The sequence below is a fragment of the Giraffa tippelskirchi genome, chromosome 5, assembly GCF_054371585.1.
Source record: "Giraffa tippelskirchi isolate mGirTip1 chromosome 5, T2T-mGirTip1v1.2.pri, whole genome shotgun sequence".
Classification (NCBI taxonomy): domain Eukaryota; kingdom Metazoa; phylum Chordata; class Mammalia; order Artiodactyla; family Giraffidae; genus Giraffa; species Giraffa tippelskirchi.
Genome location: NC_137279.1, coordinates 34,576,354 through 34,588,887, shown reverse-complemented (window position 1 = coordinate 34,588,887; position 12,534 = coordinate 34,576,354). Strand labels below are relative to the sequence as shown.

The 12,534-nt window shown below is 40.0% G+C and overlaps 1 protein-coding gene across 25 annotated transcripts in view; it reads left to right on the top strand.

Annotated features, from left to right (window-relative positions):
* RERE (arginine-glutamic acid dipeptide repeats) overlaps positions 1–12,534 on the top strand; it is a 408,969-nt gene that overhangs the window by 184,987 nt on the left and 211,448 nt on the right. For 11 of the 25 annotated variants that reach the window (XM_081490468.1, XM_081490475.1, XM_081490471.1 and 8 more), the window contains one exon: positions 2,363–2,488. The exons of the other annotated variants lie outside the window; for them this stretch is intronic. In XM_081490468.1, coding sequence (XP_081346594.1) covers positions 2,363–2,488 — 126 coding nt within the window. The remainder of the gene's footprint in view (positions 1–2,362; positions 2,489–12,534) is intronic. 25 annotated transcript variants of the gene reach the window in all.

Below are 12,534 nucleotides of genomic sequence, written 5' to 3'. Positions count from 1 at the left end.
CTTTGCAGGACCCTGCCGTGCTGGTCCCCACCCTCATCCCACTTACAGGACAGTCGTGTTGAAAGTTATTTTGAATCACCACAACATTTTCACATGGTATGTGTCAGTTCTTAAGTGGGAGAAGTGGTGACACAAGTGAAAATCAGAGTGAGGCTTTGGGAATAAATAATCTCAGGGCATCTTATTGGCCCCAGTTACCCAGCTTCTGAGTGGTGTGTTTTCACTCATGATTGACAGTCATTGTAGGCTTCATGGGATTTAAAGTTTTAATGGTTCATGATTATTGTGCAATTGGGTAATTCATTTTCTCTTAATGTATTTGGATTTTTAGGACTCCGTGTAGGAAATCGGAAATCATTGAAGAAGTTTAATTATATTTACTTCCATAAAATACTTACCTAAAAATGTTATTTTACTAAACCTGCTCTGTATAAGTGAAATTTTTTCAATGCAGAAAACTCTGGGTATTCTGTTGTTTGTTTTTTTTTTAATAGCTTAAGGAAGTTTGAGACAATTTGATGTTTGTAGAGAGCTACTGTGCTAGAGTACTGGTAAATAGCTGTCATTCCAACTCAGTTTCTTAGAAGTGGAAATTTGTAATTAGTATATATGTGGATGTTTGCTTAAGGGCCAACTCAAAATTATACAAGAAAAAAACTCAGAAGAATTGAAAAAAAAAAATTAGGACAATGGAGATACTATCAGTGTTTTTTGATTCATAAATGAGAGTAATGAAATGCTTTGAAATGGTGCCTTTATAAAATATTTTAACAATTACTTGAACTTTTGCATATTAAATAATGCCAACATGCTTAGAAATGCTTTACTAAGGTGTTTTTTGCTTAAAACACTTGATTTGAATGAATGCAGATTTGAGTGGCTTGATTAATTCCTAGTGCAAGAGATTAACAAGAATTTCAGTTTTTCAAAAATGTTTATTTGTTGCTTAAAAATTCTTGACTGTACTGTACATCCTAGTGCCCAGTTGAATCTTTGATTTGAAATTTGCTGGTATGCTGGGGAGGAGGGAGGTGTGTGGTAGAGATGGTTATGGCTACTAACACTTGATGTTCACAGAGGTCACATATATAGTGTCCCCAGGGCAGTATGAGTCAGAGACTGACTGCCCAGAAAGCATACTGTATGGGAGCCCAGGGTCCTCTGGAGGGTCATCTGAAGAGTAAGAAAAGCATCATGATAAAGACATTCCCCATATTCTTTTTCTTGAGATTTGTCCTTTTGTTTGTTTTCAGAGACGTTTAAAAAGAATAAGTAGTTGATGGAGCATATTAAAATCTTGGACTATAAGAAGCTGTTAGGGATTCTTTTTCTTGAAAGGAATTATGTGTAATAGGACTTCCTAAAAATGATTTAGCATGAAAAGTTTGCTTACCTGTACTTTGTAAGCAGTTTTAAGAACTAAGATTCGCTTAAGTATTTGGATTTTATGGGGTTTTTTAGTTCATTAAAAACTACACGAAATTGGATCAGTTAAGTTCTTGGAAATATTATATACTCCCTAGAGTATTCGAAAAAGGAACATGTTCCAACTATCACCTGAGCTATCTTTGTGATACTTACCAGGACTGTGCTGGCTTTCAGAAGTTGCTCCCTAATCTTTTGTTGGTTTTAAATGTTTCTTGGGGGGGAAAAAGAAAGACATATGTATGATATGCACCAAACTGTTTTGGCTCCTAAAAGACATAATGTCTTTCTTGAACTTTATGCTCCAGCCTGTTCATTATACTCACCCTGTGGGCATTGTGAGCAAGCTTGTTTGAAGGATGTTGTCTTTTTCTCTGGTGTTAAGCCTCTGTCTTCTGCTTTACAAAATGAAACTAGGGCTTTGAGAAAATGGTAGGATCTCTCTTGAGACCCCCCTACCCCCCATACCTTGAGCATTTGCTTATGAAGTATGTGTCTTATGCCTCTAACATCTGTCCTTAGAAAACTCTTCTGAAAGCTCAGTTTGTCCGCTTGTGGTTCATTTTATAGTTGTATTTATCTGACACCATTGCATTTTTGTTTCTATTATAAGCAAAGCATGCCACTGTCACTGCGCTTTGACACTGTGTCACATCTTAACTTGGTTATTTCAAGGGGCACACACCATACTGCCTTACGACAGGCCCACACGAAAGCGTGGAGCCAGAGGGTCATATGTTTGTTCACGCCGGAGTGAGAAACAGCTTTGATGGATTCACAAAGTTTAACTTGAGCGGTAGAACAGATTCTCTGAGATTTTGGAGACCACATCTGCTAAAGGATTTATGCAGAAACCTGCTTGTGTGCTGCGTGCCCCTAATAACCAGGGTCTGAGGGGACATCAGGCATGTTAACTGAAGACTGTTTTCTCTTTTAGGTGCACAACTCCCAGGCCTGTTGCAGATCTCCAACTCCTGCTTTGTGTGACCCCCCAGCATGCTCTCTGCCGGTGGCATCACAGCCACCACAGCATCTTTCTGAAGCCGGGCGAGGGCCTGTAGGGGTAAGGAGAATCCCGTTTTTAAAAGCTATCAATATTTTATATCCCATAGGGTATAAAATAGGATCATTGCCTCCCTCCCCAGAGCCCCTTTAAAAATGTGCTGTATTGTCTGTGTTTTTAAAGGAGTAACAAGTACATGCACAGAGGAAGCAAATACGGGACTTGCCTTACCCCTCTAGGACAGTTCCAGACACTGGGGGGGGGGGGTGTAGGGGACTCTGGCACCAGCAGAGAGCACGCTGGGCTGCTGCAAGGAGCAGGAGCTGGCAATCAGCAGCGAGTATGGATGTTGGCAACTGAAATGGGGGAAAAGGGGGTAAGTGCGTCCACATGTGGAGTGTGCCTTTCCCCAGGATTCCTGGGACTTGTGGCCCGTAGCTCTGAATTGTGTGGGGTACTGCCCTCCTGGGGGATGTTTGGTAGAGTGTTGCACAGAGGTAGCTGGGCTTTTCTGCAATGCCAGATATAGAATCAGCGTGTGACAGGCTTGGGTTGGCGTGTAGAGGTGGTGCTCTCAGCTGTTCCCCGGAAATCCTCTGTTCCCTGGTGGTGATGTGGGGTCTGCTGTGAGGCAGAGTAGGATGAAATGCTTTTAGCGCTGTATCCCTTGGAGCACAGGGCCTGGTGTTAGTGGTCCACAAGGGTTATTTTCATGTCTTACCTTCTCTGAGAGCTGTGTGTACACATCTGTGTTCGTTTTCCTTCCTTTATGAGGATTTAATGCTAAAGTTTTCTGAAAGACTGGTGCTTCTTGTTCTGATTGACTACTGTTGATCACTAAAGAAGTTTAAGATCCGTCTTTCTCTTGTTTTATGTGATCTCACCAGGGGGCTCATACTCATGCTCAATTAGAAAATAACACAAGAGAGTAGTCACCACACGTACTCACATGATTCAGGATATTGGCACTATGTAATGACTCATTCAGTTTCCCTGTAGAATATTATTACCTTGAGACTCAGAGAAGAGAGCACTCCAAATGGGCTGTAGCAGCACGTGGGAAAGCTTTGAGAAGGAAGGTAGGTATTGAGGAGCAGGGTATGTTTCTGATACACTGGTAACATGGGGCAGGCAGAGTGGAGGAGCCCTGTATGTGTGCATGCCAGCCTGTCCTGTAAGCAACATAGGCATTGAGCCTGAGGAAGCCAAGAGTTGTGAGAAGATGACTGCAGAACGTCAAAGAAGAGCACAGGTTAGTGGGTCCTGGGAGGGAGACATGGGGATGTGAAACGGAGCCGGATTGTAGAAGGTTAGAAAAGGCAAGATTTTACATGCTGGGCCAAAGAGAGCCTTTGCAGGCTTTTTCATTCCAGGCAAGCCGATCACTGCTTAAGAAGATACATTGGGTAGCAGTGTGGAGTGGGGGAAAGACTGTGAAAGTTCCAATTAGGAGGCTAGGGCTGTCATCCATGCATGAAATGAAGAGGACCAAGACAATGGAGATGGGGTATAAATAATTGTAATAAAATCAGGAATAATTGTCACAACATTTTCATGTTTAGATAGTTGCCACTGTAATTTATCAAGAATTAGACCAGAAAAAAGGTTCACATGGAAGCCTTGAAATTCCTGATATATAATAGTCATCACAATGGAAGATAAAACCCAGTGTACAGTTACAGTTCAGTTCAGTCGCTCAGTCATGTCCGACTCTTTGCAACCCCATGAATCGCAGCACGCCAGGCCTCCCTGTCCATCATCTCCTGTAGTTTACCCAAATTCATGTCCATTGAGTCGGTGATGCCATCCAACCATCTCATCTTCTGTTGTCCCCTTCTCCTCCTGCCCCCAATCCTTCCCAGCATCAGGGTCTTTTCCAATGAGTCAACTCTTCGCATGAGGTGGCCAAAGTATTGGAGTTTCAGCTTCAAATACCCAGTGTAGTGGATAAATATCTAATTTTAATCCCTGGAGAGATATTGGCATTTTAAGGAACAAATTAGCAGTCCCAACTTGCCTATTTCAGAAGCTCCAGCCTTTACCAATTACCATCTTGTTTGTTTACATGTGTGTGTGTGTATGAAATGGTTTTTATCTTTTAGACCGATACTATCTTTATTTTCTAATCAGTGTGGATGTCATTGTTAGACTGTTTCATTTATTCCAATACTAACCAAGATTTGCTGAATGGATTTAAGGTTTTGCCCATAATAGCATTGATTTTTGGTAAAGTTTTTATATTAGCATTAGTGATGCCTAGTATTGATTTATTTAATTTTTTAGCAGTAAAAATATTGTGTCCACTGGGAATTTAAATAAGTCCATGATCGGTGGTACACTCAGATACCATCCTGTGGAGGCTGGAGAAGATTCTGTAGTAAGATGACAGATCTTTTTTCAGGCAAGACAACGCTGTGTAAAGCTAACATATTGATTGTTCTTTAACAACGCTTCATGCTGCCAAAGTCATTTGAGCTGGATCTGAATCGGATCCAGTTGGCAAAGCTCCCCTCCATGTGTGGAGCTCTCATAAATTCTGCAGGCCCACAGATCTGATACAGTGTAATGAGAGAGCTGCTGGGAGAAAAAATTGATTACAGGGCTGCAGACAATATCATTAACGTTTCCTGCCATGATACACCAGATGTCTTCTCTAATAGACTATTTTTGTTAATTTAGTTTTTATAGGATAGCATTGATTGCATCATAATTTAACTTTTCTTTGCATATTCAGGTATCTGTGATCTCTGTTTCTATACTAATGATGGCATTAAACTGAGGTTTAATTTTTATTAATTTTTATCTGTTCATTTTAAAAGCGTCTGTGTCAGAAAGGCAATATTTTTACTCATTCCTGAGAATCTGTTAGCTCGGATGCCTTCTAGCAAGAAGTACTGATTCTTAGTGGGTAGTGGGTAGGGAGGGATGTGAGAAGGCAAAGGAGGCATTGTCCAGATCCTCCCCAGACTGGGCAGAGATGATCTGCACCCCTAGCTGCTCCCCGTATCGGGGTTTAATTTGTGCCACAGAGACTCTGTCCAGAGGAGAGAGGTGCAGCCATTTAAAGGGGACTTGATTGCATGTTCACGTCCACTGTCGTAGGTGTGGCTCTGCAGGCTGGAGTGCTTGTCAGGCATACCTGTCCTCTTCTCACTGGAAGTTCAGTGCTCCTCACTAGGATGTTTAGTTACTTAGCATTTTTATTCTTTATTCTTACCTTTTTGTGCGTTTAAGACCTCTGTGGAGTAGCTAACAGATATTGTTACAAATATGACCATGTTTTGGTAGTGGATCGAGTTATTTTATGTCATTAAAAAAAATATTCACAGCAGCTTTATTCACAATAGAAAAATACTGGAAACAGTTTAAATGTTCTTTGATGGGTGAATGATCACACCAAGTCATTATTTTTTTTAGCTGCTAGTTTTGTTTTTGGTGCATTATCCTTCAGAGAACAGATTTTTCTCTTGATGAGTTCCTGTGTAACATGGACGTGTTAACTAATGGTCTGACCCTTAGTTTTCTCAAAGGGCTGTTGCAAAGGTGATTGAAATAATTCATTAAATTGCTTTGCATGATGTCGAGCATATAATAAGCATTCACTAAGCAGTATTTCTTATCACATAGAGTTTTGTTGTACAAATTCAGGTTTAAATAATTGATTGGTTTTTCGGATATTTTTAATCTAAAGTCCCTAGGCCCCTAGATGGTCTTGTTGAGTTTAAGAGGGTTTGTGAACTTTCTGAAATTGCTTGCAAAGTCTTACAGACACATGCATTTTCCTGGAGAGAATTTATATTTTTCAAATATGAATGATAATCAGTAGATTCCTAAAATTTTAAAATTAAGTTTAAAAACTGCTATTCTCTAAAGTCTCTTGAGGTGTGGGTCACTTGAAACCTCAAATCACGAAAGTAACCTTTAAAATGACATAAAAATTTAAAAAAATTTCTTCAATTGAGGCTGTTTTCCAAATAAAGGCTATAATTAAAACCCCCAAAAGACAAACAAACACCCCTCAAACCAGCTAACTGTTTGCTAAGGAGGTAAACTAACATGGAGCAGTCACTGTGTGCTGAGGCACACTGCTGCTCTTTTTATGTAAGCTTTCTCCATATGGTCTCCACAACAGGCGCTTCACATACTTGCGATTTGGGGTACATTTAATAATTAAAAGTAAACATTTATCATAAAATGCTGTTTTAAAAGTAAAGCCAGTGGAGGAGATGCAAGAGTCACAAGTTCCATCCCTGAGTTGGGAAGATTCCCTGGAGTAGGAAATAGCAACCCACTCCAGTATTCTTGCCTGGAAAATTCCATGGGCAGAGGAGCCTGTGGAGCTACAGCCCTTGGTGTCTCCAAAGAGTCAGACATGACTTTGAGGGCCTGAGCATACAATTACATTTCTTAGCTGCTTGATGCTTATAAAGAGTTGTTGTCTGGTTGCTTATTTTGCCCTATAGGAGGTTTTAAGGATATGCTGCTTTTTCAGAGTTTACTGTAGCTTCTCCAGTTGCCTTCAAGTATGCCCAAAATAAGCACTCTGTTTTATGTTTGATTGTGGTCAAGTATTAAAACCAGATTTTCAGAAAAAAATGCCAGCACAGATGCTGTATTAATTTAGGGATTAGTCCATCTACCCTGAATGAAAGATGATTACTAGCTGTTGAATTTTAATGTAACAAGTTTAAAAAATTCTTAAAACACCCGGTTGACCAGTGTTAGTATTAGCGAGCACATACCCACTTGCAGGTGAATTCCTTTCCTTTGAAGCTGTTGTTTCCACACCCTGCTTTCCCTTAGAAGCTGAGTGCCAGCTAATTTGTTCTTAAGGCTATCTTCCGTTATACTCATCTGCTCCTTTTATACAGAAGAGGCCTCGAGCCCCATTTTCAGAACACATATTTGAATAACCTTAGGATTTTAAAACACTTCCACTTTTTAAGCAGTCTTTGCTACCAAAGAGCTGTATGAAATGTAATGGTTACTTTTAAGTTTTATTGAGCTCTCCCTTCTTTCAGGGATAATGCATCACCCTTGGTTACTTACAGGCACTGTGAGACCCTTTAACTTCTTTTAAGGGCTGTTTCATGCCGTTTGAAAAATGTATAAGCAAATTTGTGGTGTGCCCAGGCTTTACAAGTTCTCCGGAAGCAGTACTAAGAGATGTTTCAGGACATGGAGGTAGAACGTGCAGTTTGTCTAGCTTAACTTTGTTTGTAGTGTTATCCCTCATTTTAGGATATCATAGTATTTTTAGTGACAGTGTTTCAGATAAATATCAAGGTCTTCAGCTTTTCTAAGTGCCTAGTGTGAAGATTAAGTAACTCACCTAAGGTTAATCAGTCCTTTCCAGAGTCTGAAAATTGTTATGCCTAACACCTCTAAGTTAGCATTTTCTGTTTTTATCTTTGATCTCCGGTTGTACTGTTAGATCGAATGGCAGATACTTATCATTTTTTCCTTTTTTTATTCCTTGTAAATAGACTTTGTTTTTCAGAGCAGTTTTAGGATCACAGCAAAAATTTAGTGGGAGGTACGGAGATTTCCTGTACACCTCCTACCCAATACATGAATGTGTGCATTTGTGCTAAGTCGCTTCAGTTTCGTCCAACTCTTTGCAACCCCGTGGACTGTACCTGCCAGGCTCCTCTGTCCGTGGGATTCTCCAGGCAAGAATATTGGAATGGGTTGCCATGCCCTCCTCCAGAGGATCCTCTTGACCCAGGGATCGAACCTGCGTCTCTTACGTCCGCTCTGTTGGCAGGCGGGTTCTTTACCACTTGTGCCACCTGGCAAGTCCCCATACATGAATAACCTCCCTCATTAGCAATACTCCCACCAGAGTGGTACATGTATTACAGTCAATGAATCTCCACATCATTATCATCCAAAGCGCATAGTTAGCTTTAGGTTCACTTTTAGTGTGTTGTACATTCTTTGAGTTTGGACAAGTTTCTGATGCCACTGTCACAGCTTCACACAGAGTAGTTTCACTCCCCTGCCAACCCTCTGTGCTTCGCCTGTTCAGCTCTCCCTTTCCTCCTAACCCCTGGCAACCACTGATCTCTTTGCTCTCACCTTAGTTTTGCCTTTTCCAGAATGTCATATGGTTGGAATCATACAGGATGTAGCCTTTTCATGTTGGCTCCTTTCATTTAGAAATATGCACTTAAGATTCATCCATGTAAAGACATTAAAAGTCAGCATAACAGTTTCTTTTTCACTATAAACAAAATTCTATTGTTTGGATGTACCACAATTTATTTATCCTTTCATCTACTGAAAAAGATGCCATCCTTCTGCCAAGTTTTAGCAGTTAGTTATGAATAAAGCTGCTCTAGCAGCAGGGTATCGTGTAGACATAAGTTTTCAACTCCTTTGGGAGCCTAATTGCAGGATTGTATGGCAAGAGTGTGTTCAATTTTCTGAGAAACAACCACACTGTTTTTCAAAGTAGCCATACCGATCTGCATTCCTAGCAGCAATGAATGGAAAGTTCCTGTTTCTCCACATCCTCAGCAACATTTGGTGATGTTGGTCTGGATTGTGGCCATTCCGTTAGGTGTGTTAGTGGTATCTCACTGTTGTTTAAATTGGCATTTTCTTGATGATATACTGTGTGGAGTATCTTTTGTTAGGCTGTTTGGTCCGTTTTGAAATCATACTGTTTATTTTTTATTATTGAGTGTTCAGAGTTCTTTGTGTTTCCCAGGTGGCACTACTGGTGAAGAATCCTTCTGCCTGTGCAGGAGATATAAGAGACTTGGGTTTGATCCCTGGGTCAGGAAGACCCCTGCAGGAGGGCATCGCAGCCCACTCCAGTATTCTTGCCTGGAGAATCCCATGGACAGAGGAGCCTGGTGGGCTACAGTCCATGGGGTCGCAAAGAGTTTGACACAACTGAAGTGACTTAGCACACACGCAGGAGTTCTTTGTGTATTCTGGATAACAGTTCTTTTATGAGACGTATCTTTCGCAAATGTTTCTCCCAGTCTGTGTCTTGTATTTTTCTTGTCTTGACAGTGTCTTTTATAGAGCAGAGGTTTTTTTTTTAATCTATCAGTTCTTCCCTTCATGGGTTGTGCCTTTACTGTTGAATCTAGGAAGTGATCTTCTAATCCAAGATCATCTGTATTTCATCCATGTGTTTTCTTCTTCTAGGATTTTATACTTTGCATTTCACATTTAGGTTTGTTACCCATTTTGAGTTGATTTTTGTGTCTAGGTTATTAATTTTTTGGCACATGTATGTCCAGTTGTTTAGCACCATTTGTTGAAAAAATTTTCTTTTCTCTATTGCATTGCCTTTGCACCTTTATCAAACATCAGTTGACTATATTTATGTAGATCTGTTTCTGGGCCTGCTAATCTATTCATTAAATTGAAAGTAAAATGCAGAAATCTTGACTGTTTACTCCTAAAGACTTAGGTGTGTATTCTTTTTGTAAGAACGAGGACATTTGTTTATATAGTGACTATATAGTTATCAAAATCAGAAAATCTGACAGCAATACAATACTGAATGAATCTGTAGACATTCACATTTTGTCATGCATCCCAATAATGCCCTCTACAGCAATTTGCTTTTCTGGCCTAATATCCAGACCAGCATCACACATCTGTTTACCATGTCTCTATAGTCTCCTTTAATCTGAAGCAGTTCCTTAGTCTTTCTTTACCTTTCATGACATTGACATGTTTTTAAGAGTCCGGCTCAGTTTTCCATGGTTCCTTGCTTCCTAGTTGTTAGATTTTGGTTATGCATTAATTTTGGCAGAGCTGTCTATATTGTGTTCTGAGTCCCTTACATCAGAGGACAGATGATGCTTATCTGTCATGTTGTTGGTGATGGGAACTTTGATCACTTGGGTGAGTTACTAACTTTCCCTTTGTAAATAAGAAGTAATTTGTAGGGAGAAACTTTGAGACCATGTAAATATCCTGTGTGTGTGTGCCCAGTTGTTCAGTCCTGTCCAACTTTTGTGGCCCCATGGACTGTAGCCCACAGGCTCCTCTGTCCTTGGAATTTTCCAGGCATGAATATTGGAGTGGGTTGTCAGGGACTTCCCAGGTTGCACCATGGTAAAGAATTGACCTGCCAATGCAGGAGATGCAAGAGACATGGGTTTGATCTCTGGGTTAGAAAGATTCCCTGCAGTAAATGTCCTGTTTGCCGTCGAATTTTCACCCACTAATATTAACACCTTCCCTGGGGTAGGAAATGGCAACCCACTCCAGTATTCTTGCTTCGAAGATTCCATGGACAGAAGAGCCTGGCGAGCTACTGTCCATGGGGTTGCAAAGAGTCGGACACAACTGAGCATGCACATGCATGCAGTGTTAGCACCTATTTTATTTTTTGCCTGAATCATTGTGATGATTATGAAATGGACTCTTTTTCTCTTTTCCCTCAAACTCTGTCATTGAAAAATACGTCAGAATTTACCTACCATTAACTCAGATGTGGGATTTTTGAGTAAAGGGAAAGAAAGAAAAGGAGAGAGTAAGGAAGTGGGAAGGGAGAGGAGGAAGCCCTCAGAACATTTGAGCAATACAGGACTTGATGAATTTTAATTATTTTTGTAGAAAGAGGAAAAACCTGTGATGGTGTTTTGTTCCATTTTTTACACTTTGTTCCATTTTTTACACTCCAGAAGAGAGAAAAGCTGCTTAGAAGTAATATATCATGGCTGTGGTTTTACACACACACACACACACACACACACACACACACACACAATGTGTGTGTGTGTGTTGAAATAATGGTGTTGGTTTGATTCATGTTGGCAGTGTTTACTAGTGATCAAGTTACTTCCTCTCTCTGCACCTTGGTTTCCTCACTTGTAAAGCCAGAATATTACTTCAGTAGTTCTGGAGCAAGGCCCAGGAGTGCACAGTTTTTCCAGGCGCTCCCCAGGATATTGTGATGGGCAGCCAGCTTTAGCACATGGAAGTCTGCCCCCAGTGACTGCTGTGGATGCAGAGCCGATGGCGTCCTGTGTAGGATGCAGAACTTCTGGTGCAGTTCCAGGATCCCTTAGTGTTTATTAAACTTCAGTGTTTTATGCCCTTAAAATTTCATTTTTGTGGTTCTCCCATATTACTTAATTTCCTACCTCCCCCAGCACACAAATTATATCCCTAAAACAACATTAAAAGACAATTTATAAATAAATGCAAACCAAACTTAGAAAACCAATGAAATTCTAACTGCCAGTATTAATTTGATAGAATACATGATGGTATTTTGCTGAAATGAAACAGCCACTTGTGACATAAATTTGTTACAGATTGCTTATTGCCCAGATTATGGGGGGCTAGGGGATGGTGTATGACATTTAGGTTATTGAGTTCCTTGTGGTGACTCAATTGTTCTCTCCTGAAAAACCTGTTTAAATCTTAAAGTGTAGCTGCCATGTTATGACTTCGCCCTTACCTGGCACCACTGTGGCATGTTAGGTTTATCTTATTGACATACTTAGCTTGTGATAGTTATACTAGTACTGCTTAGTTTTTTTGGGAGGGAAGGTTGTTTGTATTTGATACTTTACATTTTTCCCTTTTGTTTTTAGATAATTTCAGATATACAAATAATTTTCATGAATATTAATAGTAAAATCAGCACATACAGCCTTTACCTAGATTTATCTATTAATAGTATACCTGTTTTTTTAAATTAATTTTTACTGCTGTATAGTTGTTTTACAATGTTGTGTAGTTTCTACTGTACAGCAGAGTGACAGCTATATGTATACATATATTTCCTCTTTTTTGGATTTCCTTCCCATTTGAGTCACCACAAAGCACTGAGAAGAGTTCCTGGTGCTCTACAGAAATTTCTCATTAGTTATGTGTTTTATACATAAGTGTATATTTGCCAGTTCAATTCATAAGAGTATATTTGCCCAGTCTCCCAATTCATCCCACTCCCCAGTGGAACTACTTAGTTTTTAATTGTATGTAAACATTCAGAGTCAAAATCATGTTAAAAAGTTTAAGGTACACATTGAAATGAAAATGAGTTAGCCCCGTCCTGCTTCCAGCCTCCCCTCTCTTGCTCCTCTCTGAGAAAGTCAGTCAGGTAGCGTCCATGACACCATGCG